The sequence below is a fragment of the Zosterops lateralis genome, assembly GCF_965231275.1.
Source record: "Zosterops lateralis genome assembly, chromosome: 3".
Classification (NCBI taxonomy): domain Eukaryota; kingdom Metazoa; phylum Chordata; class Aves; order Passeriformes; family Zosteropidae; genus Zosterops; species Zosterops lateralis.
In genome coordinates, this window is record NC_139764.1 from 3605208 (window position 1) to 3632944 (window position 27737).

At 44.9% G+C, this 27737-nt stretch overlaps 1 protein-coding gene across 1 annotated transcript; it reads left to right on the plus strand.

Annotated features, from left to right (window-relative positions):
• Positions 1-7: 7 nt before the first annotated feature.
• REL (REL proto-oncogene, NF-kB subunit) lies at positions 8-27595 on the plus strand. The gene is made up of 10 exons (XM_083857421.1): positions 8-80; positions 4994-5136; positions 7687-7835; positions 11682-11773; positions 21545-21685; positions 25364-25468; positions 25755-25967; positions 26292-26360; positions 26461-26532; positions 26890-27595. The coding sequence occupies exons 1-10, from the start codon at positions 74-76 to the stop codon at positions 27579-27581; spliced, it is 1683 nt and encodes a 560-aa protein (XP_083713547.1). The 5' UTR covers positions 8-73; the 3' UTR covers positions 27582-27595.
• The last annotated feature ends 142 nt before the right edge of the window (positions 27596-27737 follow it).

Sequence of the window (27737 nt, forward strand, 5' to 3'; positions counted from 1 at the left end):
CCGTGCGTCCCTGCGAGGTGTGCGGGCCCGGGCCGGAGCCCCGCGGCGCAGAGGCCGGAGCGGAGCTGTCAGCATGGCCGGTGAGCGGCGGGGCCGGGCGGGGGGCGCAGGCGGGGGCCCCGGGGGGCTCCGAGCACTCGCCGCCCTCGCTGGATGGTCGCGCTGGGTGTTTACGCTGCCGGGCTGGGGCAGCGGTGGGGTCGTTCGGATGAGATTTTGTAAGGCCGTTCCGTTTCAAATGCATCTGTTAAAGTTGTGGAGTGGAAGCGTTTAGGTGTAGAGTAAGCGAGTCTCGTGTCTGGGCTGGAGACAACAGGCTGAGGGTTGGGTGATGCTCGTCAGGATCCCGTTCACATCGGAACTCGTCTGTGAGAATGCAAATGAATGAGAAACAGTGATGGCACAGATGCAAAGTAATGCAGATAAGGGATCGTGCTTTGAGTAATTACAACAAAAAGCACAATTAAGTTTCTAGAGGCTAAATTAAACCGAGTTCGTCATCCTTTTGGGAGGCGTCTCTCTGGTATCTTTCTTGGGGTAAAAAAAAAAACCCTAAATTCAAAACGTGGCAATACTAATTAGAATAGTATTTCTAGGCAAAGCTGCTTTTCAGAACCTGAGTGTGTGTTCTGTTAGCAAGGTATGAACTTTCAATCCTGATAAATATATAGATGTCCTGTCAGCATGGAAGGAAAACAGCCGGGCTTGTGCTTTAAATGTTGTTGTGATGTATTTTAGAGTGGCAACGATGAAGCAGGAAAGAGCAGTTTCGGGGCTTTTTTTCCTTCATGTCTTTATGTATTTCCAGTGTAATTAGGAACCAGATAAGGAACTTTTTCAGCGGGTGAAGTTTACAACTTCCTGGTACTAGCTAGCTTTTGTCTTTGTTTTTTTTTTTTTTTTTGTTTTTTTTTTGTTTTTTTTTTGGTTTTTTTGGTTTTTTTTTTGTTTTTTGTTTTTTGTTTTTTTTTTTTTTTGTTGTTGTTGTTGTTGTTGTTGTTGTTTTTGTTTTGTTTTGTTTTCTTCTTTTAGTTGCCGTTTTGTAATGTAACACGATAGTAAAGAGGAAGTTCATTAGTGTCGTTTGGTCCTTGTTAGAATTTGTGCCGTTTATGGAGCCGTAGGTAGATTACTGCTTTATCAAATCAAATCGTGTTATGTTTCCAGTTCTTCGGCTTAAAGTGGGATGGGCTGTAACAAACCTTTCACCATCCTCCCTCTTTTGCCTGAGGTGTTGCAGAAGGTTACAAGTGGATAGTTTCTTGCTTTTTAGAAATGACAGGGCCGCCAGGAATTTGTTCAGAGGAGTGACATCAGAGTTAAACGGCGACACTTCTCCCATCTGTGTTTCATTGCAGTCACTTAGGGCCGGAGGGTTTCGGGTGATACTTTCACATCTGCCATAAAGACCCACAGCTGCTCTGCTTTCACACGCAGATGTTGATGGAGGGTCTGTTCACCGGGCACTCCTGGCTGTGCAAGAAAATGACAAATTGGGCAATTCCTCCACAGCCCGCTTGCTTGGAGCAAAGAAGCGAGACAGAACCTTTGATCGGGTTGTCACTTTGCTTGGTGGCAGCATGTCACACTTCCTCCCTCATGGCACAGACTTTAAACTTTAAACCATCACAGCTTTCTTGTCATGGAGAGGTCTGATGGAAGTATGTTCCGAGTTTTAGGGGTTGTCCTTTTGTTCCTCTTTGTATTGCTCAAAATGTGAGAATAAAATACGCTTCAGTTCTTGAATGAGCATAACTGGCTGAATTCTCTGAGCTGCCACTGCTTCTGCCTCTTTTGCTTGCTGAACTCTTGGAACTGTCATTGCTTTTACCTCTTTTCCTTGCATATATAATTGGGACACTTGATCTCCTATATTCTCTCTAAAATTATTCAGGTTGTACTCCGGGCAGGAGGGGGAAAAAGCAATTCAGTAACAAAAAGAACGACAGGCAGATTATAATGTGTAGCACAATGTTTCTATCTCTAGCTTGTGTATGGACAATTAGAATTAATTACAAAGACAAATTAAACTCTTAAGAACTTAGATGAAGGATTAGCTAGATTTTTTTTTCTTCCATTTCAAATGCTTTATGAAGTAGTGAGAGTTCAGGAGTTGGCGTATCTCGCATTTGTTTGACAAGCAAAGCAAGACCTGAGGAGGACAGGTCTGTAGTGACTATGTGGGAGCTAACAGAACTCTGTGCTTGTGTTTGTGTAAGAGCAGATTGTGAAATAGTTAAGCTGTGCCACTTCACAAGCACACTGCTGATTTACAGAAATGGGGAACACTGGACACTTGGCTGCAGAGTGCTGGTAATACCTCTCATTCACACAAACACTTCTGTGTGTTTCCTCTCTACACAAAATATGATGACACTGATAATCTCACAGCAGAGATAATAATATGATTCTTGAATAAAGAGAGAGGCAGCCAAGACAAAATGAAGTTTAATGTTTAATCTCTGGAGGCTGCCGCGTCACCGAGCTTTACTTTCCCACAAACACACCTGCTGCTGAGTGGTGGGTTTACCTTCAGTGACATTTGTTTCGACCACAGCCCTATAAAGATCACTGAGCCCAAAGTTTTAAAATAAAGGGCTCTTGAGAGGTGAGAAAATAGCCCTCTCAAGCGAATATTAATAGAACGTGAAGGGAAGTTGTTGGTTAAAGCAGCAAGAGTTAAGGACCTCAAGTGATTGTGCTCTTGTAGTTTCGAGCAGTGAGGCTCTGACTAGTTTTGACAAATACATAATGTCTGTGGGTGTCCTGCATGTCTGGTTAGCAGCTATGTAAGCATAAGAATCTCCCAGTAAGAAGATTAGTAGGCACTTTGCTGTAATGTTGTAATTTTAGCTTGTAAAACAGATGTTTAATTTGGTATATGGATACGTGTCTGTATTTGCGCTGATCAATGCAATAGCGTAAGTAAATTGAAGTGTGAAAGTTAAAATAGCCACACACAGGTGTGTGAGCATGGTTTTGTGAGAAGCTCAGACTTCTGCTCTCTCTGAAACCAGCTTTACATCATTTCTAGGCTTTTTTGTTATCAATGCCTGCCTTCCCCTTCCCTTTTGCTGGACTTGCTTGTTTTCCATAGAGAGAAAATATGCAAAGCTTATCTAAAGGAGAGTTGGGTAAAGAGCTGGAGAGTGTCTAAAAAGGGACCATCCTCCTTTGTAACTGCACCTGGAGTAGTGGCTATTGTGTATTAATGTGACAGCTCATGGCTGGTGATCAGAAAGTTGTTTAAAATCTACCTGATGGGAGATGATAATTTTAGAAACTGCATTTTGACTGACTGTTAGAAAGGTCTATAGAGAGTCCTAAACCACAGTTCTCAAAGGTTTTGACCCCAAACACAGTCTGAAGTGGAAGTGCATTGTGCTTTTGAAGATTTTGCAGAGGCTGTAGTTGTTGAAGACCATCCCAGCACAAGAGCTGCTCTCATGCAGTGGTGGATGCAGTTCCACCACTGCCTGTAGATGTGTGGCAGATAAATGTGCATTCAGGTCAGACTGAGGTGACGTCTCAGATGTCTTTTTTTCCATCCATCCCTTTGCTGCTGCTCTTGATTACTTTATTATCTCTTAGGTTATAATATTTTCCTACTTTGGGTATGAAGTGCTGCAGCACTGGAAATGTTTTGCGATCAACAAATCCCAGGCATAAAGTTCAAGCCTTGCGTTGGTAGGGGCGCCCAAACCATTGTAGGTGCGGCAAAAGAGAAACCTTCCAATCCTAACTCCTATGGAGTTGGGATTGGAATCCACCTCTTTGCCAAAACCCGTGTGCTGTGGACTCACAGGCAGCACAGACCTCGGGCAAAAGGAAGTAGGGGTTCTTTTACCCTTTCAGCACTTTCAATATATTTAATAACTGTTTTGCTTATTATGTTGAAGCCCAAGCACTCTTTTTTTAATGCTGTGCCACAGGATATTGTCTGTCCTGTTTGTTTGTGATGCTCAGCTTTGCTTGAGGAGGATGCTATTATATGAATATGACAGAGAGCTCAGTAGACATTTCCATAAGCTACGTTCTCCTGATTGTGTAGCACTGTGATGATTCAACTTCAACAATATTTACTTAGCCTCTGTTGTTTGTTTTTCACATGCCATCTCACTGTTGTCACTGTTTGATTGACTGTCCTGTTTGATGTTCTTAGTGAGATATATTAAATAGCTTGTTACTGTCTGGCAATAAAACATCACTTGAAAAGTACTTAGGTTGTTGCTAAGTTAATGTCTTTCTAACCCCCCATTTAAGAGTTCTGCTGTCTCTTATTCTCATCTATCACTCTGTGTTTCCTGAAAACCTCCCTTCTGACAACTGCCCAATAGCTTTTCTGGGGAGATACTGCAAGTAGAAACCAGTCCTGTGGGAGATAGGCAGCTCAAAATGTAGAATTGAACACCAGCAATAAGGTATTTTTTGAACTCACAGTGACAGTATTCCACCCAGTAGGGTGGGGATTTTTTGCATAATTTGAATAGTTTCTGCTGCACTGTGATAGGAACTAAATCAATCAATTCTGAGCAAACATCTTCACTTTCAGAGGACAGTAAAGAGAACACAGCAGTTGACAGTGCCAGTGCTTGGAGGTGACAGCTATTCTTAAAACTGTACTGTTCCTAAAAATGTTAACCATTCCCTCAAAATAATTATTTGGGTTTTGTTGTATAAAATCTTCTTTCATCAGACGCATGTTCTATGATGGTTATAAGAAGCTAAGTTCTAGATTAGATGGAGGGAAGGGTCTTTTTTTGCTAATTACTTCCATGGTATTGATGGATGCTTCATCCAAATCTGTTCTCTTCCCTTGTACCCCACCCTCAACGTCTGGATGTACATAAAATAAAGAGTAGATATTCTGATAAGGTAGATCCAGTGGAAAGATGGTAATGTAAATCAAAAGTCTGGAAATTCTAATTCTTGCATCTTCTGCTGCTTTTTAAGCTCTATTGTGTCCTAACATTGAAAATATTTTATTTTTAAGGTGGCCCTGAGCCCTACATTGAAATATTTGAGCAACCCAGGCAAAGGGGCATGCGTTTCAGATACAAATGTGAGGGAAGATCAGCAGGCAGCATTCCAGGAGAACACAGTACTGAAAACAATAAGACCTTCCCTTCCATCCAGGTAAATACCACTTTTATCCGGGAATTACCATTGCCCACATTACCATGGCACTCGTAGCTATGTGTTGAACTCTGCACAGTAAATACAACGCTTTTCATCTCACATTCCGGGATTCTTTCCTTGGCATGCAAATGGAGTTGCAGCAGAGTGGGAAAAGAGTTACTTGCTCCTGGTCACGAAAAGATTTGGTTTACAAAAAGAGGAGAAGGTGCAGAGGTGGTTTACAAAGTGCTGCTAGAGGGGACGCAGTGAAGACTCAAGGTCTGGGAGCCATTCATTAGAAGCTTTCTCTGTACGCACATTTAGTTAGGTGACGTGGGTTTGGTTTTACGGTTTGGACTGCAGCACGAATTTCAGGAGAGCGTTGAAGGAATTTGCCTACAAAATGTGGAAAGGCTTTGAAATGTTGCTGGGCACAACATGAAAGGCGGCGCTTTGTACCAGCGAACAATCGCCCGCGATGCGGCGAGTGGGCCCTGCAAACAACACCAGCATGGAGGGTGTGAAGGCAGAACTTAAGAATGACCTGAGAAAGTGGGATTGTGTCCTCAGAGCATCTCTGGCCATGATGAGTTGGGAAATCCAGAACAAAGGGATTCAGAGGAACTCTTACAGCTGTGATCAAAGCAGAAACAAAGAGACAGTAGAGCTGGAATGGAGCCACTTGGGCAGTAGCTTTCCTAGGTTGGACAAAGGAGATCCTAGATGGGTAGGGTAAGAAAAGAATTTCTGGTCCCCTATGTGATGTTTAGAGTTGCCTGTGTTTCCTTGATCTCTTTCAGTTTGGAGGAAGTCTGTCAGAGCTGAGATTAGAGAAGAAAACTCAAATTTAAATGGGAAGTTAAGAGCACTTGCCATCTTCCTGCCCAGGAACAGAGGCTGTATATCTGTGTTGGCAGAGTGTGCAAGTACAAAAAAAAACTTTGTGGAGCCCAAAATGGGGTCTCTGGAATCACAGCAGGAAACAAACAGATAGAGAAGATGTGAAATGTGACAAATATGAGATGTTTTAGGCTGAGGCACAAAAGCTCCTTAAGAGGGAGGGCTTGAGAAGGAGAATGTTGGCAGTTGTGTGTTGAGCAGCAGAGTGAGTCTCTTGCATAAAGCAACTGTGGAAGCTGGTCCAGCCCTGGAGCCAGAATTACTAAGGGAAGAAGCAAAGAAGGTTTCCTTTTGACTATCACAGTGCCAGATTTGGTTAGGGAATGCAGGAAATGGAGATGGTGCCAGACTCATTTTTTCAGCACGCTGCCAATTGAACAAGGAACTGTGTGGGCTCTTGGCGAGAGTAGCGGTTTGCACAGACTCTCAGCCTAAATCTATGTCAGGGCACAAGCTGAATGGGCTGAATCAAGCCTTGATTCCTCTTTTTTTGGACTGTGCTGCACAAAACCCAAAGGGGAGATGGGACATGGATTTGTGACTACACAAGCCTGGCCAAGTTTGTTCTTTTGAAAGGTGACTATTGATGACAGAGCTGATTGTACTGATAGCAGGTGATTTCTAGGTGAATTCCTGCCTCCCTGAAGCCTGTGGGAGGCTTTAGTGCTGATTATATTCCAGGGGAGTCCCCTCTAGAGATGGAAATGTGAAGAGAGGAGCCAGGAAGAGATTAAATTTCATAGTGTGGTTATGAAGATGAACATCAAGGCGCAACTGGAGAACCAAAAGCAACTAGATCAGGCTTCATGTTCATGGGGCTGGGTGTGAAGTGAGGGACAAATGATGTAATGGTTCAAGAAAGTGAAGAAGCAGTGGAAGTATTTTTTTAAGTGTAAAAAGTAACAGTGGCTTGTTGAAGGCTGAATGGAGCCAAATTGGAGATGGATGCAAACAGATGATGACAGGTAAAAGAGTACAGTTCAAGTTAAAGATTTGAAGTGTTGACTAAAGAGGATTGTGATGGATCCTTGGAGTCTCAGGAGGAGGAAAGAAAGGGAAGGAGAGGAACTGTGGAAGTGGAGGAGGAGAGCTCACCTCTGCACAGATGTGTGCTTGACCAAGTCTTGTATTTGCTTTCAAGTTTTTATGTATGAAACAATTTAAGCCAAACTTGGTTTTGCCCTATTTTTTTTTTCTTTTTACCATCCCTCACACTCAGTGACTTCACTGGTAGCCATCTGCTTGAGGTTGCTTTTATGCACCTGAGAAAGGAGCATTGAATTAGGCTGATGACTGCTCTGAAAGCTCTGGTAGGAGCTTGAGAATTTGGTACTCCCCAGCTTGAATGTAAGATTGAATACTCATCTGAGAATTAGTTGGGAAAAAACCCAACAGTTTCAGAGGGGATTGTGTCGTGCTCTATCTGTTAAGGTCCTCTTTCACTACTTAGTGTTCTGTGCACAAGGTATTATCCTCATCCCTGAGGCTTTATGAGTTTTTTTCCCTAAAATCTTTGGCAGTAGACTTGTTCTTCAAGCAGCATTTCTGTATGGTCACCTATGTAGGTCTGGCGTTCCTTCCTTAGAGCGTTTCAGAATAAAATTAATTTCCTGTAACAGGTGGGGACTGATACCTAAAATCTTGAAAACATCCCACCTTTTCTTGTAGATTCTAAACTATTATGGAAAAGTCAAAATAAGAACTACATTGGTAACGAAGAATGAGCCCTACAAGCCACACCCTCACGATCTGGTTGGAAAAGACTGCAGAGATGGTTACTACGAAGCCGAGTTCGGGCCAGAACGGCGAGTCCTGTCGTGAGTAATGGTGTTGCTTGGGAGTTTGATTAATTATGCAACTGATTTGCTAATCTTGTGTTGTAAAACTCATATTAATGATTAAAAGAACAATTAGAATGCTGTCTTTGCTGTAGTTTACTAATCCATCTCGGGGAATTTCCTTTGGAAGTATTTCCTTCTCTTTTCAATACTACACCTGTGCTTTTTCTTTCCTGTCACCCTTTTCTTTCCTTTATCCATTCTCCCAATGTCTGTCTTCTTTTCCTTTCTCCCACTTACTTTTTTTAGCCTTGTTCATTAATACATCTTACTCTTAAGCATGACTCTTTCCTACATGTAAAAATGATGAGTAATAGAAAGGGTAACAGCATTAGAATTCATAGTTCATGGTGGTGAGGGAAGTTCATATCTTCCATGGAAATTATATTTGGACTTTCTGGAGAAAGCTTGTAGTGGCTGAGTATCATGTAGTTTAGAAGACAGTGATTGTGACACATCTAGAAATGTGTCAGTAGCTGTTGCTTGTTGTTTGGGTTTGTTGTGAAAATACAGATTCTGCTCCAGCCCAGCTCTGAAGAGTAGGTGTGCCAGGGAAGGATCTGCTTGTGGATGCAGTGAGGAAAACTCAGGATGTGCACAAGACATTTCTCAGTGCTATAAAGAATGTCTCAAATGCAGTTATATTTGACAGTGTTTACTCTAAGTTTACTAGGTCTCGTGTAATAAAACAACAGCAGAATAAGCTGCAGCAAACATGGAGTGATTATTGCTGGAGAGGGGAATTTAGAACTGGCAAGCTGCTTGTGGTTCCCAGTTTGTAATGTAGGAAATATGGAAGTAGGCTATTGCTTTGGGGTAAGCATAACTAAGCTGGGAAGAAAATCAGGTAAATATTTCAGTGTATAAGTAGCTCTTACACACAGTTCTCAGGCCAATGGGATTCTGTTGCTGTTGGTGAAATTACTCCATGTTTATGTGGGTTTAGTCAGTAAGACACTATTAAAGGAGAGCTGAAGACACATCTGTTTTGAAGGTGGTGATTGCCTGATGGTGAAATAAGCAGTGGAGATGCTGCTTCAGCATCCAGCCCAGGCTCAAGGGATCACGGATGCGCTACACTGTGTTCTAGCAGCAAGGGGCACGCTGACTTGCAAAAATCCTCAACTCTAACAGGACCTTGCACCTTCCTCTGACCATCCATTCACCAGCTTCCCCTTTGTCTTCTCAGATCAAGCTTCCTCAGCCAAGGTCAAAGGAAGTCTGCTCTTCTGGCCCATCCCACTTCCTCCCCTCAGCTCTGTGCCTGCTGATCTGAAGCAGAAAAGCCTGATTGCTTAACACCTTTCCTGGCCCTGTGTTGCCATCACTGAGTGCAGGAAGACACTGACAACTGTTTCTCCTCTTGGCATTTGGTTGCACAAGATTCAGTGTGGAGGCACAAGACAAGAGCCTGTTAGAGAGGCCATTACAGGATGTCACGCCCGGAAACACTGGGATGCTCTGCAAATAGTTATTTTCAGATTGTGATTTCATCTCCATTATACATTTCCATCAAATCCTGTCCTTTGGCATAATGCCATGCCTCTGTTTCACTTCAGGCACTTGTGCTTGTTTGCTCCATCCATGAAATCCTCTCAATATTTTTAGGATATGAGCCTCTCAGTTTCCCAGAGAATAGTAAGTGAGCTGCTTTCGTTTTATTGATAATGTGAAACTGTGAGCTTTGTGTTTGACATTGGAGATCCTGATGGGAGGAGGCTTGACACATTCCCTTTGAAATGTTTCCAGCATCGGTACACTCATTTTTTTTTAACAAATCATTGATTGCTTTAAGATGAAAGAACAGTATGATCCATAATTGGATCTGGATGTTTAAAGTCATTTTCCTTTTTGTGGCTGGTGACTCAATCTTCACATTCTTCTCTTCGAGTCCATGTTGGAGAAAAGCCTCATCCAGTACTAGTGAGCAGGAGATGTCCTGTCAATAGTGTTTCTGTCTCTCTACTCTTGCTGAGCATCCCAAAATGAGCAAAACTCCTACTTTTTTTTTTTTTTCCTCAGTAGAAGTGGAATTATTAATCACAGATTTTGGGCTGCTGTGAGTAATTACTCTGCTTTCTGCTGTTCAAAGTTCCCCATGTTTTGAAGTTCCCAAGCATTTTGTTCTGCCTGTGGTACAATGATCTTTGTACCGCTGCCCAGATTTGATCAGAACCCTCCCTGGCCGAGACATCAAGGCAAGAGTATGAAAATCAGAGCTTTGTGGGGCTGCCTATGTACTCAGATTTTTACTTCCTAGTTTTCTCTCTCTCTATGAGGATGATATCATAGTTCTTTAAGATGTTTTTCATTTTTTCTCTCTCTTCCTACTTCTCCCTCTCTCTTCTCATTATCTCACTTGCTTCCTGTCAGCGCCCATCGACGTAAAACCCCACAGCCCTGCTGGGGCTCTCGGCAGTTCCTCTTCTGACCCAGCCTCTGCTTGGGCATGGTTAAACACCCACTTTCACTGTGGCAGCACAGACTTAGAGGACTTTGATAATCTGAGCATTTCAGGCTGCTGAAAAGCCTCCAGTCCATGAGAGGCTTCGTTTGGGAGCTGCCCGTTTGTGGGCTTTGAAGTGTGCTTCAAACAGTGGGTGGAATACAGTGGGTATTCTGAGGGGGGGGAGAAATAAAGTGTGCTGTGATCAAGCCCTAAAGAAAGTACTTTCTCCAGAAATAGGATTGCTCATCAAGGTACAGTCCCAATCTGAATGTCAGTAGCCACCATGTGAAGGCAAAGTGCTTTAGTGAATTATGAGATGCTGCTGTGTTTTATTTTCCCCTAGGTCATGTCATGTTCAGTTTGCAAAGGAAGCCTCTGCCTTCCTCTAGTGAGCAGGAGTTCTGGAAGTGGAGCCTGATGGCAGAGGGTTTGGGAACCTCTGAACAGAGCGTGTTGGGCACAGGCAAGGGAGTTTAGGGAAGTTAAACTTAATATCATGCTAGGATAGTCTTGTTCAGAAGTGTACCAGCATTTGGTAGGAACAAGGAGTATCTTTAGGTACAGTAAGATGCTCTTTTGCTAAAGCAAGGAAGGTTTGTGGAGTTTCAAAAGAAGGGAAATGGCTGGGACTTCTGGAGAAAGATGCCTCCTGACACAACCCATCTTCAGAGCTTATTGTAACATCACGAAACACAGATTTTTTATTTTTATTTTTTTTTTTTTTTTTTTTTTTTTTTTTTTTTTTTTTAACTTCCTGCTTTACATCCAGTCAGCTTTGATGATGTCATGGTTTTTCCATGTGGGAAAGAGTCAGCCTGCCTGGGACTCCCCCCACCTCCTGCATCAGGGTGACCTGCTCTTTTATGCAAATCAGGAGAAGCTGCAGCTCTTCAGAACTTTTCCATAACTATGTTTTAAAAACCTGTTTTGACCTGTAAAAAAAACCACCTTATAACAGTGTTTTAGATTTACATTCCCTGATAAGAGCAGGAGAGCAAATCCTTTAACTAATGCAAATTACCGGGTTTATTGATTACAAAAATGATTGTCACTATAAATCACCCAAGACTGAGTATCTTAACTTTTAAATCACTGTAGGTTTACTGCAGAGTAATAATTTATAATACGAAATATATGTTCTTAATAATGTAAATGATTTAGGATTTTATTTTAGGGTGTTTTTTTTGCTTCTGTGTCTGCCCTTACTTTAGGAAAAACAGCATCTCTCCTCTTCAGGTCTTGTACACCCTTCTCAAAAGAAGCTTTTTTTCATTTCTTACTCTGGATGTTATCACACTAATTAAAATTAATATTTTATTTAATAGTCGACACTGAAGAAGTTATTAGTTGCTGAAATCTTGCCACATATGCTTCAGTTTTCAGAACTTGGGCATTCAGTGTGTGAAGAAGAAAGACCTGAAGGAATCCATTTCTTTACGAATCTCGAAGAAAATTAACCCTTTCAATGGTGAGTGGAAATCAGCTGGTTCTCTTGGCAGGGTGATGGGTTTTTTTGTCCTGTCCTGCCTTTGCTTTTGTGGGTTTTTTTTTCCAAAAAATCTCTTTCTGAGAAACAGTCTTCCCCTTCTGTGTCCCTCCCAGTCTTTCTTCCCAGTTATCATGTGATGAATCAATTTGGATAATTGCCCTTTTTTTTATTTTGAGTTTTTGTAATTCCCAGCAGCAGTCTGAGTTGCTGCTTGGACAGAAGGAATGGGATAGCAGCGGAAACCTTTCCTGGAAACTTCTACAAGTGTCTTGGGAGTTGGATTTCCCCAGTTTTGGCAGCAATGAGAGTAAAAGACTGAATTAGCATAACTCTCCAACAACTTAAGCCAATACAAATCTCACTTGCCACTTTCTCATCTCTTCTCTTGCTGTGTTTATTGTGACCAGGTCAGGGGGCTGATAGTCCCCTGGGAACTGCCCTTCACTTGATTTCACAGCATGGAAACTCAGAAATCCACAGCAGGATTGCAATGTCAAGGCTGGGTTGGACAGGGCTTGGAGCAGCCTCCTGGTCTGGTGGGAGGTGTCCCTACCCATGGCAGGGGTTGGAACAAGATGATCTTTCAAGTCTCTTCCACCCCAAACCATCCTGTGATGCTGTGGTTGGGCTCATCAAGGTCAGAGGCAGGACCTAGAACCACACCTGTGAGGGCTTGTCCACAAAGTTTTGTTTGATGTGACTGATCTGTGGGCTGCTCTAAGAAGGAGTCATCCTGCTCTTCCCTCCATCCCTGCTCGCACACTCCCACCACTTTCCTCACACCTCCACACACAGGGGCTGCATGGCCCCACAGTGAGTTGCTCCAATGGAAAACCAACTTGAAAACAGGAAAAAAAAAAAAAAAGAAAAAAAAAAAGGAGTGGTTTCCCTTCAAATCAACTTGCTAAACCAACTCCCCTCACAGCAATTTAACTGCCAAGTTCTCTGCACAGAGGCAGTGGAGAGCACACTGCAAAGTTTTGGGGCCAGCTGGAGTGGGACCAGAATGCAGGCATTACTGGGGGAGTTAGATGAAGAGCATAAATATACTCAAATTATTAGCCAAGCAATGTCAATGTAGTCATGTATTTCCCTAAGTGTGGCAGGAGCTCAGAGCTTCTCCAGACACTTCCATAGGTTTTCTAATACCCACAGAATTCTTGCTATATTCAGGTAAGATCCTTTATGAAGAGTTGAGAGCTGGATTTCTGGCTGGCTTGAAAATACATGTCCCTGAATTGGGACAAAAAGAAGGATGTTGAATTTATCAAAGAATAAGGAATGTGCTAGATATTTTTCTTAATTTTAGAGCAACTGTTTGGAGTCAGGTTGATGGCCCTGATGATCTATCTGAACAAATACTTTAATTATGAAAATATATGCACACAGTATTTTGACAGGAGTTTAGTTTATCAGCACAATTTAAACACTTTCAGGGTTTGAATTATGTTGCCTTGACTCAGCTAGCTCTACCTTGATTTCAAACAATAAAAGGGGAACTTTTCTGTTGAAGGAAGTAGATTTTTACAGTTGTTGGCACTTAACTCCATTTCCACTAATTAATTTTGGATGATTGTGCTTGCTTGTGCTTGGTAGCATCCGAGCAGATCCTGGGCTGCTTCCTGCCAGTCCAGCAGTGATGGAGGCCACATTCCTGCCCTGGCAGCAGGGGAGAGCCTGTCTGGGTGACACACAAGGCAGCAGCCTGCTCTGGGCAGGGGCTGTGCTGAGAAGGGGCCGCTGGCAATCCCCAGCTGCGTCATTGCCCTTCGGCGCGTGTTAACATGTCAACACAAAGCCAAGCCACTTGGGAATGGCCTCCAGGGCAGTCCCACGCTGAGCAGAGCCTGGAAAGGCTTGGGACCAAGGTCTAATAAAACAGGATTGGTGACAGGAATATTTTATGTGTTTATTTAGTTGATCAGAACAAGGTTTTGTGAGCATCAGTCACTACAGTGTTTGCTGCTTGATAAGGTTGAGAGTTTTATGTGTGGATTTAGTTTGTTTTTTAAGGTCAGAGGAGTGTTGGTACATTTTCCAGGATTGTGCAGACTGTGCTGAATCCATCCTGCATAGTGCTTTACCTCTGTGTCTTCAGAAATGCATCTGACTTCCCTGTTTAGAGACATTCCGGAGCTGTGCATCCTCTAAGCAGGTCGCAAGTTGGTGTTACTCATTTCTTGTATGACATCATCAAAGAAACTTCATGGAAAACAAGCCCTTGGGGTGCTTGTGTGTTGGTTGGATTTTCTTTTTCTTTCCCACTTTCTTCTGGAACAAACATTCCCTGTCCTGAGCCTCCTTCTGGGGAAGAGAGGTTCAGTATTGACCCTAAACAATTGATGCCTATTTCAGACCAGGTGACTGGAATCTGTTTGCAGATCACTGCCCAGCTGGAGGTGTCAGCATCGGAGTCGTTCTGTAAGTGTGCCTGTGTAAGGCTGCCTCCCTGTGAATTCCCAGTGTTTGCTGGCAGCATTTATCCCTTGTGAAGTTCAGCACAGGCTGTAGGAGCTATGTGCATTCTCTAGGATGGATGACTTGCAATCAGGTTGCTCCTCTTGTGTTAGCCTTGTTTGAGGGAGAGGGAATTGCTGTTTCCACACCATATTCATGATCTGTTGTGTTCCCATATATTTTTGTCCTTCAACAATCTCAAGAATTCCAGAAATCCCTTTTGTCTCTCATCTCTGAGCACTCCAGGGAAATGGGGCACAGTGTCAGCCTAACATGTAACTAGGACTCCTTGGCACGGTGATGGTGATGATGATACAAATAGCACATCATCGAAGGAGCAGAGTTACTCCTCCAGTGGAGCATGTCTGCTTTCTATGGTGTTTGTTTTCTTTTAGGAGCTGTTGAGTTGTGCCATATCCTTGTCTTCCCATGCACTGTCTGATGTATAGCCAACTCAAATTAAAAGAAGAGCCAGTTTTCAGTTAAGACCTTTTGTGAGTGGGTGTGACTTGACATAGAGACAACAGTTGAGTTAATAACAACTCGAGTTAATTGTCAATAAGGAAAAGCCCTAAGTGTTTTCTTTAAATTAGGGAAAAACTGTACTCAGTGCAGTGTTACAGAAGACTGACCTTTTTCTAGCCAGATGCATGATGACATGAAAACCCCGGATTCGGAGTGAGAACCCCAGAGAATCGTCAATCCAGGCAGTTCTTATCAGAGAGGGATAACCTGACTTTTCCTGGAGCTTGCCACAGGCTTGAGCTTTCTGCTCCTTTGCAAGTAGCTGTGCGTACGAGCGTGCAGTTCATTTTTAGGCTCTCCTCTGCACCCCACACCTAAAGGCATCTGTGTGTGCCTCCGCAGTTGTTTCCTTTGCCGTTTCCCCTTTCCGCCCACTAGCAGCTGACCCCGCGGCGGCTCCGCGCTCGTCACCGTCTGTGCTGTGACGCCCCCGCCGCCGTGTTCGTGTCCTGCCCACACAGTGCCCTCTCCGCAGCTTCCTCCAGCGCTGCTTCCATGAGAGCCCCCCTCTCCTCTGACGCCACTCTGCCCCAGGATCCCCCTCTCCACCTCTGTCGGCTCCGTGGGGAGTTTTGTGGAGCCGCGGATTACGGGAGCTGCTCTCGGCAAGAATTCTTGAGTCGAAGGTGTCCATTGTAATGATTTCCTTGGATATCGCAAGAAACTTTAAGCTTCTTTTCTTGTATTGAAACAGATGTGCAGTCCAGTTCAAAACCAGTTAAATCCTGAAGTGTAAAATCTTAGCAGTAAGCCACCAGCTTTTGAAGAGGCACAGAGCAAACTCACTCAAGGGAAGCTGCGTGTCCTGATCCTGGCATGGCTTTAGCACTTAGCTTTGGAAAGCCCTTTGGTTCTTCTGTTCTCATGCAAATACGCTTTTCTGCTTATTCCAAAATGTGTATGTTAATATAAAGGACAGCCCCCTTTCAAATTGTTTAAAATGGAAAATTACCAAGTAGCAAGACAAAAATGCTGACTTCTTTATTTTTTTTATGATAGAAACAGAAACTGTTAAAGAAGGGTATTGGGAATGTACAGAAGCTGATGGATACACTTGTTTAAATCTGTTCCAGCTATACCTTTTTCACATTGAACTTAAAACAGGAAAAGAAGCCAGAGAAACATTGTCTAGGCAAAAAAATGCAGAGTGTTGAAAGTTTTAATTTGTATTTCCAGTTCTTCTTTTGGCCAGGCCATTCACCTTCCCTGCATTTATTTCTTCTGTAAACCAGGGCAATGTATCCATAGAAGTTTGGGTATTTACTGACTGTAGAATGGCATCTGAATTTTAGTTGTTTGCACTCATCAACTCCCTGAGTTTTTGCTTTTTGAAAAATGGGTGCTGCTGATGCACGTTCTGTTTCAAAATACACGTAAAAGTTTCTCTTTTTCTGCAGAATTGATTGAAAATTACCTCTTTGTGGGTCTCAGCGTAAGAAAACAGGTGTGGGTGTATCAGGAGGAAGAACAGAGTGCTGCCACAGTCCTTCCCTCCCCTTCTTCCCAGCTTCACCAGGACTCTTCATCAGGGGCTGCAGTGATAGGACAAGGAGTAATGGGTTCAAACAGAAAGTGGGGAAAATTAGGTTGGATAAACAAAGGAAATTCTTTAATGGTGGTGGGGCACAGGTTGCCCAGAGAAGCTGTGGCTGCCCCATCCCTGGAAGTGTTCAAGGCCAGGCTGGACAGGGCTTGGAGCAACCTGGAGTAATGGACAGTGTCCCTGCCCACGGCAAGGGGTTGGATCTGGGTGATCTTTAAGGTCCTTTTCAACCCAGACCATTCCATGATCCTACTTCTTGGGAAGTGTTAGTAAAAGGCTACGCCAGCACAGCTCTAGCTGCAGCAGGGACACAGGCAGGGGGGATAAGCTGGATCCGAAATGATCCTGGGCACCAAGAGGGACCTGTGACTTGCAGCCCTTTTCCCTGCCCAGTTGAACCTGGTGTAAATCAGCACCAGGTCTGGAAGAAGCTCTCCTTCCACTGATTCCCTTGCGCCAGCGCTGCCTGTCATGGAAACCTGCTGGCTGAACACAAGCCTTTTCATCTTCCCTTCTGGCAAGATAGTTCTGAGCCAGACCAGTTCCTTGATCTGATTCACCACATGAGAGCTCAGCCAGCCTGAGCAGTGCTGGAAAGGTTGGGCAGAGACACCTTTTGCAGCAAAACTTCTGGCATGGACCAAGTTAGACTGCCCAGTCGGTATCAGGGCCAAGGGGGGTATCTTTGTACTCCAGGAGCAAAACCCTGGAGGCAAACCACCTCTGTGTCATCCCTTAAATGAAACTGAGCTCCCAGCATATCCCTAAATTAAAAACCCTCATCTGCGTAAGAGAGAAACAACCCATGATGATTATTAATGATGTGTGATCTCTGGGGTGTTTTAACTTGTGGAAGGTCATTCTCTTTGACATCTCACGTGGCTCATGTGCCCCTGCAGCCCCTCACTGACAGGGGAAAGTCACAGGATGTCCCTTTGCAGGGTGAGCTGTGCTCTCCACAGAGCCCTCCCCTCTGTGTCACACCACACTGTTTGCCCTGGAAGTTTCCATGCAGGTTAAGTTGAGATGCCTCCAGCTCTGCCCACTCCAGAAGGGTGACATCATTAGCTGGGTCATGGGCTCTATGTGAGGGATCTGCTGTTTGATTGGTGTCACATTATCAGTGAAAAAACCAAGCCCTTGATCACTTCTCTTCAGTGTTCAGAATAAACTTTCACTTTCCTTGAAACATCACCTTATAAGTGAACATCAGAGCCCTTAATCCCCCATTAATTTAATCATATAAATGGCATTTTATTGGCCTTGCTGGATGTCGAAAGCTGTTGAAATACTAAAAACCCTATAAAACTATAATCAGAAATTAATAAACAGGAGGCCTGACATTACCAGCATCTTTAATTTTGTGTCCAGACTTGGACTTGCACGTTGGTGTGTTGAACCCAGAAAGTCTCCAATTTTGTGTTACAGAAGCAAATCCAGCAGGTTCTTAGTGGAATTCAGTGGAATCCCAGTGGGGCTTCTCTGGATTTTAGAGACAAAATCTTGGAGACAGGGACAACCCAAACCTAATGCCTGGGAGCTGCCCTGATCAGTGAGCTCAGGTTGGAGGGAGTTCATAATTTAGTTCATGTGGAGCTCATAATTTTGCCCACACTGGTACCATATAGGTCTCTTCCCACATTAGCAGACAACGGATTAGGGAATTATTTCCAAGATAATTATTTAGTAAAGTTGAGGAACCAGGATTTTGTTCAGAAGAGCTGTAAACAGATCTATGATGAAATTATTTACTGGTTCTTGTAGTGCCTTTCCAAATGAACAGCAAATCCTCCTCAGGTTTGACTGTAACTCCAGGTACTCCTTTTGCAACCCTGTAGCCAGAATCTTGGTGAGCAGGGTTGGATTTCTTTTACCATGGTGCTGCTGGTATTATTATGGACTTTTTTTGACCTCATATTCCACATTTACCTTAGAATTTTAGTTATTTTTTAACTACTATTTTAATTTCTGTGAGTTACTTCTTAAAGCTCCTTATAAAGCTTACAGGTAGTCCTTCATGTGCTCCTGTATGCATAGATAACTACAGTTAAAGGATTTTTGCCAAGTTTAGGCTATGCTTTGTGATTAGGCATCACAGGAACATACCCAGGCTTTTGGTTGGGTTCCAGCTCTTTCGCCTGGATCCAGATGAAGACTCTAAGGTGTGGTACCACACAGCAGGCAGAAGAAGAAGTTGAACCCTTGCCAAAACCAGAGAACTTCTTTGTTTTTTTTTGGTGTGTAGTGTTGGAGCCTTTTTTTGCCACACCTGTGACCTCGAGGTGCCACATTGGGCGACATCTTTACTTCACACGTGCGGTGCCCCCGGTTTCAGTCCTGCTTGTGCAGAGCTTGCAGGGCTTGACGGAGTGGCTGCTCCTCCTCTCCAGTACATAGCATTCCCAAAATCTTTGACAGTGTTTTCTAACTTTAATAACTTCAGGTTTGTCAGGTTTAAGCCCGTCTGTTGTCCTTCTGCACAGAAGTTGGTGGAATAATACGGAATGACATGACCATCCTCCATCCGGCCACACTCCAGGCATTACTCAGGGTGTTTGTCTGCCTCAGCTTTGTTTGCTTTTAATATTCCCAGGGTGTAAGCCAGCATCCATTCCAAGCTAGTGGCTGCTCTCAAATTGACTTCAGAGGGAGCAGAATTAGATGTTTGTTAAAAATAACATTTTGTTTTGTTTGGATGATTGTCTTGTTTTGAAATTGGTGAAAGCTGTGTGCCTCTTCATATGCACATGGAATCTGGTCTCTCTCTTTTTAAAAGTGTGTCATCACAAGATGGAGTTGCAGCTGTCTTGTTCTCCTTTTTTTGCACTGTTATGTTCTTCTTGTCTGGTTAAAAATAGCCCAAGAGGAATCGTTCTTGACTGAGCACTTCCTCTTGCAAACTACTGATTTTTAAAATTCTGTGAATTTATAAAAACATCTGAAAATAAAAACACTGCAAATCAGGAGTAGTGGTTTTGCTGCAATAGAATGAGCTGTACAGAGCACAGTGTTTGTGTCCCTCGCCACTCTTGGCACACCACTCCTGTGTCAGGTGTTAAACAGATTTATTGGGAATTTGCGCAAGTTTGTGGCATAGGAAATGATGTCATTTGAACATTAGCATTGCTAATTTTCTCCATATCTAGAGTATTTTTGCTTTTATAGAGTACTCTTAGGCTTTAGTCTGCTATTTCATGCTTCTGAGGAAGAGACACATTTCCCTGTGGAAAGCACAGAGCGGGACTGAGGCTCCTTTAGCGTGAGAGGGGGACTTGGTTGCACAACCACAGAGACCTCACTTTTGATTCAGGGCTTTTGATCAGAAGCCAGATCCAGATTTCATGCTCAGCTTACATCCACAGCTTACTCAGGCAAAGGTATTGAGTCTCTATGCTTAGTTTAATTGTGAAGAGGTTTGATGTTGACCGCCCCTTGGGTCTCTGGAAGGATCCACATGGTTGCCAATGGTTAGCACAGCACAGGAACATAAACCCTGATGTCAGGGTGTCCTTGGGAGCTGGCCATATTGTCAGGGCATGGATTAGAGCTGCTCTCCTGATAGCCCTTCTGCAAGGTGCACTTTGGAAAATGCACTTTTCATTCTGTGTTCTGTGAATCAGGCTGTATCAAGAGGCAGCTGGGCTGCAGAGTCAGCCAAATTCAAGTCAGGCTGAGGAGCTGTCTGTTCCAAACTTGTTTCCTAAAGATCCTATTTCAGGATAGCAGGTGAACTAATGAAGTGGATTAAAGCATAAAACTTTGTGTATCTGGTGACACAGTCAGCACCAACCTGCAAAGTGCTCACGGGGAGAACTCCCCTGGGCCTCACCACTTCTGAAGTTCACACAGTTGTTGCTTAGTTTTGTACTTGCTGCCTTTTTTGCCTTGAAATATTGCCGATCACAGGCTTGTAAAGGGGAAAGGTGACTTGATTTCCCTTTGCAGTAGAGACCAGTGGAAAGTATTCTGAGCTCATCACACTTACTATTTCACACTATCAAAAGGTAAAAGGAAGAAGTCACTCAAGTGGGCATTGTGGAATCCCACTCGTGGCAGGGTGGAGACCCAAGCCAGTGATAAATGCTAAAGGTCAGATCGGGCAATCTTATCAGTACAGCGTGGTCCCCAGACTTATCACAGCCACGTTTAATCTTCTGTTCTTGCAAGAGCACTTTGAAAGGGAGGGGAGGAGAATGTAGAGCTGGTGATCTGGTGACTTGGCACATGTTGGCTTTGGGTAACTGTGAGGAGTGTGAAACAGCTGAACTGTTGCTTGGAGGGGCTGGGGAAACAGAAACACTTGCAATGATTTTAATCATCAGTACTTCCACTTCAGTGAAATTAAGCCAGTTTCTCATTTTTACTAGCATTGAATACAATGGTTTAGTGTCACACCTTAAAGGAAAGTCAAATTCAGAGGGGGCTGCTCTTCCCAGAATTGTCCATTAAGCTGGGAATACATGAAATGTTCAGTAATGATACCCCAGGCCCTATGTCTTGTGATTAAAATAAGGAGTGAACAAAATTGAAATGCTGAGTTTGGGTTAATGCATTGCTGGGTTTTACACTGGGAGGAATATGCATGTAAATGGATCCTTTCCAGCAAGGCTTTCCTTCTTGTGTTACAAATCTGTATCCTAATGGCTCCACTAATCCTGCTCTGAAAGGTACAGCTGTGACACTGGTGGTGATGGGGTGGGGAGGTGGTTTCTGTTGTTTCAGCTTCATTTTTGCCCTAGGAACTGCCTTCTGACTCTTTTTCTGTCTCAGTTTCTAGAGGAAAATTATGATACCACATAGCCAAAGTCTCTAAGCACTGCAGAAAATCTTTAATGAGATCTTAGGATCCCTTTGTACCAAAATATTTATCTTGGGCAGCAACATTAATGTTGTAAATTTTATTACACACAAAGAAGAATAAAAAATTACTTTTAAACTATACATAGTTGAAACTGTTGTGGAAGGCAGGGTGAGGAACCCAGACACAAGAAACAGCTGGAGAACTCTGCCAGTTGAGCCTCATTGGGTGCAGGGAAAGCCTTAAAGACTTCAGTATCATTTGTTGTGATCAAAGGAATAATTCCGGCAGCCCCTGTCCAGCTGCCAGGGGCTATGGGCACGTGTGTCTGGGCAGCACCATCTTTTGCTGGTGACGATTCATCCTCAGTTTGGTAAAGAATTTGTGCTGGTTCTGTGGCTGACCCTCAGTGTTGTCTGTCCTTCAGTGCCCGAGGAGCAGCTGCACAACATCGACGAGTACGACCTCAACGTCGTCCGGCTCTGCTTCCAAGCCTTCCTTCCCGACGAGCACGGCAACTACACCATAGCCCTTCCTCCTCTCATTTCCAACCCCATCTACGACAACAGTGAGTACCAGCTCAGCCAAATGGCCTTCCTTTCTTGTCCCTTTTGTTTTTTCTCTTTAACTTAGGATGACAAATGCCAACTTTCTGAGGTCTGTGGCAGTTCTGGGTCACTGCTGTGGCTTGGGACTGCCAGGTGACTTGTGACTGTCACATGGCAAGTCATAGTGAGCATACATTCTACCATGATCCCAGAGTTGGCCAGCCAGAGTAAGGATTGTCCATGGCATTCATGGACGCACACTCAGGTGTTTCTCCAGCCCTTGTTCACACACAGCAGTGGTGATTGCAAGGAAAGGCTCATGCCTGATGTGCCAAGTGATTAAAGTGATAGTAGTGAGATGGATGGCTGCCTCGAGGCTGATCTGCTTTCCAAGGGAGTCCTCTGGAGCCTGTTTGTGCCCTTGAGGATTCTTGCCTTTGGCTTGTGAGGGCTCTGGAATGGGACTTGCAAGAGAGATTTGTCCCAGTGGGAAACAGTCTTAAGGCCTTTTATGTCCTGGTTGGTGGCTGTTTCACTGTACAGGTGAAGGAGAAGTGCTTGGTCATGCTCTAGGAAGGTACAGAAGTACAGGACACCCCTTCTTGGCACTGTTTTTCACATTCCACAAAAGTGGACATCTGTAGGGCATTGGCAGCTGAGAATTTTAGCCCCCAGTATGTGCTGGACTTCTCTCTGAGGGCAGAGTAGCAAAAGAACTCTTAATCCTGGAAAACTTTCCCTCAGTGTTTTTCATTTCTGCACCATGAGTGTTTCCATGCTAAATATCTGACATCTTCATTTTAGCAGAAAGTAGTGAATAAAATGGCATCTGCATTTCCTAAAGTTGTTAGCATTGTGTTGATGTGGGCATAAACATTCTGAATATGTTGAGCATGAACTCAGATGGCTCTGATATATTTAGAGTCTCCTCTAGAATGATCTAGAAGCTGGAGCCGCGAGCATTGTGTTACTGAGAACCCTTGCACCGAAATAATCAGGGCCGAGATAAAAACTGATGTACAGATTTGCAGCTCTGCCTCGGCTGCCATTTAGAAATGTGCCAAATCACGATTACTCGTCCCCTGGGCTGACGTCATCCTGGCGGAGCCGTGAGGGGCCGGGGCTGAGCGTGGAAGGGGAAGCAGGGGCAGGTGCTAGGGTTGTCTGTGGGCAGCCCTGGAGGCACCCAAACCCCTCCCTGTAGTGTAGCAGCCATGTAAATAAACCCGTGTAGAGCTGTGACCACAGATCGTAAAAAACGGCCCCGCTCAGTTTCAGATCCGAGCTGCTTTTACAAGTGTCAGCGTGGGTAGTGCTCTGTCCTACGGCCAGGCTGTACCCTCAGGGACTGCAGGCTGGGCAACCCTGGGCTCTGAGATCTGAGCCTTCAGATCTGCTCAGATTAGGAGCAAAAAGGTACTCTGAAAACCAGCCTGGACACTTCAAATCCAGTGTTTCCTTCACTTTTCCGTCCCTCGTAGTCTCCACTTGCTTTGGATAGTGAGACACAGAAGAATCATATTGGCATCACACAGGCAACCCCATTAGCAGAGGCTCTGTAAGTGTCTCAAATTCAGCACCTTCTGTTTCCAGATGCTTCTAAAGCTAACTGGTTTGGAACAGAAATTTCCCAGGTTGCATATTAAAAACTCTTAGGAAGAGTCAGATGAGGCAGCTCAGCATTTCTGAGAAATGGGGTTGGGAAGAACATGTCATCCTGCCCTTGTTGAAAGCAATGTGATTTTCAGTGAGAAGCTTGTTTCTCTGGGGATTTATCACCAGGGATGTGGTGTAGAGGAGTGAGGAACAGGAATTGGGCAGGAGTTGAGGTGACAGGGGATGAGGAACATTTCCCTCTGAGGCAGGTGCTGGGCTCAGTGCTCCTGCTGACAGCACAGTGGTGCATCCACATCTGCTGGCATTTGTGTGTGTCGATTTCCCTTCTGAATTCCTTGTCTAAGGACAAAACAGCAGATTCCAGTGAAGGAGACTGTTCCAGAAATCTGTCACCAGGACCTAAAGGCAACTGGAGGAGAGCTGGAGAGGGACTTTTCACAAAAGGGTATGCAGTGATAGGACAGGGGGTGATGGCTTCAAATGGAGAATGGGAACGGTTAGATTAAATATTAGGAAGAAATTCTTCTCTGTGATGGTGGGGAGGGCAGGTTGCCCAGAGAAGCTGTGGCTGCCCCATCCCTGGAAGTGTCCAAGGCCAAGTTGGACAGGACTTGGAGCAACTTGGGATAGTGGAAGGTGTCCCTGCCCGTGGCAGGGGGGTTGGAAATGGATGATTTTTAGCATCCCTTTCAAGCCAAATCATTCTGTGATTCTCTGCTATTGAGTGCCATTCAAGCACACAGAAGTGAAACATTGGTAAAATTAGGCTTTTCCTCACAATACTTAATTTACCCTTCCTGTGAAAAGCACACTATGACGCTGTCAATCACATGGCCCTGTGCTGTTTCTGGGTTTGTTTGGTTTCCCCTCCCTTGAAGGGTTCTGATTTATTCAGCAAATGAAGTGGTGTTTATTATGTAGTACATGGGGCTGTAGCTCCCACTTACAATAATGACAGTAATAACTGCAGATGGTAACTACGTAATTGGGGACTGGTGAGAGGTTATCAGGAACTCAGCTCTAGGTGTAGTCTGTGTTGTGCTGTAGCTGTACTTGGGTAGGAATTGATTCAAACTGAGAGTCTAAAGCAGATTTGTTTGGTTTGGTTTTTTGTTAGGTTTTTGTTTGTTTGTGTTGGTTGGTTTGTTTGTTTGTTTGTTTGTTTGTTTGTTTGTTTGTTTGTTTGTTTGTTTGTTTTTTGAGGTAGGCACCATGAGCTTTGGTTTTTATATTTCTTCTTTGTGTCTGACATGGGAAGCCTGTGGTGGAGCCTCTTGCAGGATCAGTTTCATGGTGTCAAAGCAACACTGTCTGGATCATTCCAGACATTTTAAATGTGTTTGGAGCTGCTGCTCCAGAACAGAGCCAGACACCACCAGGCAGAGTGTGGCTCCATCCCATTGGAGTCACCCATAGCCATGAGATTGTTTGGAATGCAATGTGCAGCCTTCAGGGGAGGCTGCTTCATGGTGAAAGGCAGCTCTCCATCCACAGCTATCCTGAGGGCTGTTCACATTCAGCCACAGTCTGGAGTTTGAAATTTGAGTGGTTTGGGGTGAAACCTGCTGCTCTCAGTGAAGATGTGAAATTATAGTCCTAAAGTTGCTGTTGGACACCTGCAGAGGGGAACAGGGGAGAGGCTGGATGGCCAAGGACCTCTGTGCCAGACCCTCAGAGAGGGGAATTCTCCTGACTTGCTAGCCCAGCTCTTTCCAGAGAAGTGTGACTGTACCAGGTCACTCACAGAACTGCTTTGAGTTCTGCAGCTTGAAGGGCAGTGAGACTGAGCACAACCACATCAGTGGGGGAACTATCTGAGACTGCTCTACAGTAGTTAGAGAGTGTGTAGCACAGCAGGGCTGGTGTCTTGTGTTTGGAGATAAACTGTAGCATCATGGAATGAATATCAGACCCTGCTACTGAATTTTCTGTATGGAGTGACTTGCTTTGTGTGGATTTCAGGGTGTCACACTTCTCCAGCTGTTGCCTTCCCTTCATAACGCCTGAACTCCCAGCACCTCCTGTCTAACAGCGACAAAGCCACAGCAATCCTGTTATTAAATTTCCCTGTTTGCTTCCAGGAGCTCCCAACACTGCAGAATTGAGAATCTGTCGTGTGAACAAGAACTGTGGAAGCGTCAAAGGAGGAGATGAAATATTTCTGCTGTGTGACAAAGTTCAGAAAGGTAACCTGGACTAGGTTTTTTCCTCTCCCTTTTTCCCAAAGGGACAGATTCCATGACCATTTTCCTGCTGGGGGGCTGAAACCCTTCAGCACACAGCTCAGAGTGGTTTGGTTTTGTAGCTGGGTGGAACAGCTTTCAGGATCTCAGCACCTCTTGTGCCTTTAAAGTTGAGTCATTTACTTTGCACCTGAATTCTAAGTCAGGCTCCTCGCTTTGCTCTCCTTTTTCCTGCTGCAAGTTTTCAGTTTTCCAGCTTAACGAGCATCATCTGTTTCTCATGGCCTAGATGACATAGAAGTCAGGTTTGTCCTGGACAACTGGGAGGCCAAAGGCTCCTTCTCCCAAGCCGATGTTCACCGCCAAGTCGCGATCGTGTTCAGGACGCCACCGTTCCTCAGGGACATCACCGAGCCCGTCACGGTGAAGATGCAGCTGAGGAGGCCCTCTGACCAGGAAGTCAGTGAACCCATGGATTTCAGATACCTGCCAGATGAAAAGGGTATGGTTCCAATGAGATGAGCCTCTGAACAGCCATGATCAGTGCAGGACTCGTGGTAGTGGCTTAGTTCATAAAAAATGTACAGTGCTGCTTCAGCAAAGTAGAGTTTTGGGGTTTAAAAGTTACAGTGGTCAGTTTATTCCCTCTTTCAGTGAAAATACCAGAATTACTGTTGGGTAACAATGGTATGGTTTGTTAGTGCTGCCATGCCTGCAGTATTTTCTTTAAATAATTCCTGCTACAACTTGGTGCCACTAGGAAGTTCCTTTAGGTGTTCATTGAAGAGAAATGCAACACTTTCTGCTTCCACTCCTTTCTCTGTAGATCCATATGGCAACAAAGCAAAAAGGCAAAGATCAACGTTGGCTTGGCAGAAGCTCATACAGGACTGTGGTAAGGAAAATATTTGTCTTTTTCTTGTTTGAGTGAATTTACATTCAGATGGAGCTGTTTTCCTCTAAATGCTGCACCATCATGTTGTGTTCCATCACAGGATCAAACACAATGGAGAGGCCCAAAGTACCCTCATTCCCTGTCATTCCTGAAGGGAAGATGATTAAAAAAGGTAAGTTTTTGCCTGCAATCTGTCAATGGTTTAAACAAATAGTGCCCTTCTCTTGGCTCGAAATTCTAATCTCCTGAGGGTTTCTTCCTGTAAGATAGTGATCCTTCTGACTGTACAAACTTGAAGCTATGGGTTATGTCACCCTCAGTATGGGTGTCACCCTCAGTATGGGCCATAGTGGGGTGAGGTGGGGCAGCTCTCTTGCTGCTGCCCAGAGCTCTGGGCTCCATTCTGGAGAGCAGTGAAGCAAGTAGACAGTGGAAATACATGTACAATCTTGCTGCCTTTCCTTTGCTTTTTACCATTTGTGATTTGAAAAAAAAAACCAAACCCTGAACAGCGGCGTTCTCTCCGTAGAACCGAACGTGTTTTCCTCCTCGCTGATGCTGCCGGCAGCGCTGGGAGCCCTGTCCAACGCCAGCGCGCTGTTCCCGGGCTGCCCGCCGCTGTCGCACACGCCGGCCGTGGGGCCGGGCAAGCAGGACATGCTGGCCCCGTGCTGGCTCGGCTCCCACCCGCGCACCGGCGGCTTCTCCACCGAACCCCAGCCCAGCGCCGCGGGCGGCAGCTCCCTCCCGGCCTTCCACGACGGCGCCCTGGCCTGGCCCGACGAGAAGGATTCCAGCTTCTTCCGGACCTTCGGTGGCACGAACGAGCTGGGAGCCGAGGTGGTGTCGGCCGAGCTGCAGAGCCTCGCCGGCGGCGCCACCGCCTCCAGCGCTAGCATGGTCGGCATGGACACGGACGACGGGAACTGCAGCAGCTTCAGCCTGCAGTTCAACGCCGCGCTGAACGCCAGCAGCCAGCGGCAGCAGCTGCAGCTCTCCTCGGCCACGGGCAGCGGAGCCGCTGCCTTCGCCTCGCAGCCCGGCCTGGCCCACCCCTCCTACAGCTTCCTGGACCAGGAGGTGCTGAGCGAACCCGGACTGTCCAGCGGCCCCCAGGGCGGCCTGGCGGACGGCCAATTCTATGACGCCGACGGTGTCCACGCTGAGGAGTTCTATCAGTCCTTCCCCTTCGATAACATTTTACAGAGCTATAACCCGTGAGCCGGCGCTGGGTACGTAGAGCTCCTGGGGTGCTGCTGCGTGGAGAGGAGTAATTTACCCTTCTGGAGTCCCTGCTTTCTCTTTCAGAATGTTGCTGTGCAAGTTTCATGGTCTAACTTAAAGGTTATTTATTGCAGCCCATAGTGGTGCCCGTAA